The sequence below is a fragment of the Gavialis gangeticus genome, unplaced genomic scaffold (genome assembly GCF_001723915.1).
Source record: "Gavialis gangeticus isolate Ggan-Ray unplaced genomic scaffold, GavGan_comp1, whole genome shotgun sequence".
Taxonomy (NCBI): Eukaryota; Metazoa; Chordata; order Crocodylia; family Gavialidae; genus Gavialis; species Gavialis gangeticus.
In genome coordinates, this window is record NW_017729018.1 from 12,925,301 (window position 1) to 12,928,166 (window position 2,866).

At 50.1% G+C, this 2,866-nt stretch overlaps 1 protein-coding gene across 1 annotated transcript in view; it reads left to right on the top strand.

Moving 5' to 3' along the window:
* The first annotated feature begins 2,696 nt into the window (after positions 1 to 2,696).
* The window catches only part of RPS15 (ribosomal protein S15), an 8,956-nt gene continuing 8,786 nt past the window's right edge, over positions 2,697 to 2,866 (top strand). The window contains exon 1 of the mRNA XM_019513567.1: positions 2,697 to 2,788. Within this exon, the coding sequence (XP_019369112.1) occupies positions 2,786 to 2,788 (3 nt within the window). The 5' untranslated portion in view covers positions 2,697 to 2,785. The remainder of the gene's footprint in view (positions 2,789 to 2,866) is intronic.

The following is a 2,866-nucleotide window of genomic DNA, read 5'->3' on the forward strand; positions in this document are numbered from 1 at the left end:
CATCTGTACATAGCCATGCTAGAGTAATTTCCAAGGACTCTGTAAAGTTAAGCTTGTGTTTGTCTAATGATTGATGTTAAATGAGAAGTGAAAACATTTCTTACCATAGTACTCTGCCCTATTCTGTCCACATTGCAAGCAGCAGCTCAGCAGGCACTGGTGGAAAATGAGCTGTGAAAATTGTAAAGCAAAGCTGGATCGTGGCCACTTCCCCCTGCTAAAGTAGAGCAGGAGAAACTTAGATGCAGCAATCGCTCTTCAAAAGATCAAGGCCTGGACCTGAATTTGAATATCTTGACTGCGCATCCCCTTGGCCCAGTTCCTCGGGTAGTCCATGACCTGCTGGACATAACTTGGTGCATGCTAGTTCTGCTCTTTTTGAATGAAGAAGCACTGTCATCACAGGTCTCACTTTGAGAGGGTGTCCAGTCTAACCTGCTAAGTGGGCCAGATTTTTCAGCTAGGCCCTTTTTAGTGGGTTGAGCACCTAAAACAACTTGTCCAAGGATTCTCATCTAGGGTGCCACAGTATCCTGGGGTGCCTTGATCCTTTCAAGGAAAGGCTTTTTGGGTAGATGTGATGCATCTTTTATTAGACCAACTGAGCAGCTGGAAAAACGTTCAGATGCAGTCACCCTTTGTCAGGCATAGGGAGTCTGCTAGTCTTGATGCTTTCAAAGGTGCCGTGCCATGCTAGCGCTGTTAGGTTTGCAGACATGATCCACAAGATCCACCCAGAGATTCCAAATAGTTGTGCTCCTTCCAAATGCTTTGCAATGGTTTTTGTTGTTTCCGCTAGCACCCCTGGCATAACAAGGAATAACGGCCACAAGTTGTTGGAGAGGAGGTTTAGGTTAGACATCCGTAAGAACTACTTCACGGTCAGGGCGGCTAGGATCTGGAACCAACTTCCAAGAGAAGTGGTGCTGGCTCCTACCCTGGAGGTCTTTAAGAAAAGAGGCTTAATGCCTCCCTGGCTGGAGTCATTTGAGCCCAGTTTTTTTTTCTCCTGCCCAGGTGGGGGGTCAGATTTGAAGATCTACAAGGTCCCTTCTGATTCGACTTCTATGAATAGCAAAACTACTACTGGAATCACAGACGATGAGGGTGGAGGGACCTCAGGATGTTGCATCCAATCCAACCCCCTGCTCCAACCAAGACCAGCCCCAACTCCATCATCCCAGCCAAGGCTTTGTCTGCCTAGGGCTTCAAAACCTCCAAGGGTAGAGACTCCACCGCCTCTCTGGGTAACCTGTTCCAGTGCTTTACTACCCTCCTAGTGAGAGGTTGTTTTTTCTGATATCTAATTTAAATTTCCCATACTGCAGCTGGCCTTCCTGGAGTCAAAAAGAGAAAACTAAGAGCTGGCATTTTTCAAGGGGTGCTGCTAGTCTATCCAGGGGTGCCACAGGTAGGAAATGGTTGAGAACCACTGCGTAGTTCCTCTGAGAAGACCTGGCCTATCGCTTACACTGAATATTCTTCCTTTTCATCTATGAACTCTTTTACTAGCACTGGAACTTAAAAGCACTTTTCACAGTTTTCCGTCTTATCCTTTCACCAAGATACAGTGTAAAAATGGTAGCATTTTACACCTGATCACTTTAAACCCACCAGTTCAATCCTGCAGTTCTGACCTGGGAATCTCGGCTTGTATGACGATTGCAGTAGTATGGAAGAATTAGGCATATTAACTTCCTAGTTTTCTGTTTTAATTTCTAATTTTAACGTGGATTTTAGTTTGCATTTCACGCAGCTTGGCTGTATTAATGCTGTAATCCAGGCTTGCTTTTCCAGTTCCGCACTTGTGTTTCAAACTGCACCAGGAATGGTTGCCAGTCAGAACTTTTTATTTGAAAGGTGTGGAAATCTAATCTAGGTCTAGAGATACCTGCCAGCTTCCACATCTGCTCGATTTACACATCTGCGTTTTAAAAAAGGGCTCCTGTCTTACACAAAAAGCGGGTTGTCCAGGTTTTGTTTGAGGCGTACAATCTGAAGTGCGGCTCTGCCCAGCAACGAACTGAATCGAGCAGGGTGCAGACCTGAGCAAGTATTTTCCTGCCCCACCTTGGCTCCATGCTTGTATATGAATCAGCTCTAAAAGCGCAATGGGCTGGAGACTTTCCAAACGCAAGGAGGAGGCACAAATGGCCTACTTAAGGGAACCGGACTGCAGATCTCTAGACTGCCTTCATTGCAGAGCTCACTCAGGTGGTAGTCACTGGGGAGGGTTAGCCTTTCCTGGGTAGGAGCAAGCCAGCTATGCCCTAGGCCTGCCTGGGTTAGCGTGTCTTCCCCTGTGTGTAGTCTCAACCCCCTCCTTGTCCTTTGTGCTGCTTTGAAAATTTGTGGAAATCTGGTCTTTCCTTGGGAGGCAATTGGGGGATGGGGACAGTGGAGCCTCGGCAAGGGGGAAGCCAGGATAGGAGCCTGAGCTGGCTCTGGAGCAAAGGCATACCAGCTGTCTCCCTCCAGCTGTGGAAGCCCCAGGGACTTGGCTGCCCTCTCCCTTTGCAGGGGAGGGGAAAAAAAGGGCCAGGCCACCAGCCCTTCTCCATGCCTGCTGGGCGAGCGCCCTATGGAAAGGGGGGAGGCAGCACCCACCTGGGGTAAGGCTCTTGAGAAGAGACCGAACAGGCGCGTGCGGCCCCTTTAAGCCCAAGTGAGGGCGGAAAGCCGCTCTGAAGCCGCGGTTAGGCGGGGCTTCGGCCCTTCCTCGTACTCTCGCGATATCGAGCGCCTCCCGCACGGGATCAGCCCTTTCCGGAGAGACGCGGCCAAGATGGTGGGTGCGAGCGGCGCGGAGCCCGGCCCGGGATCGGGCTCCATCCGCTGCCGAGCCGGCCCGGCCGGGGCCCTACGC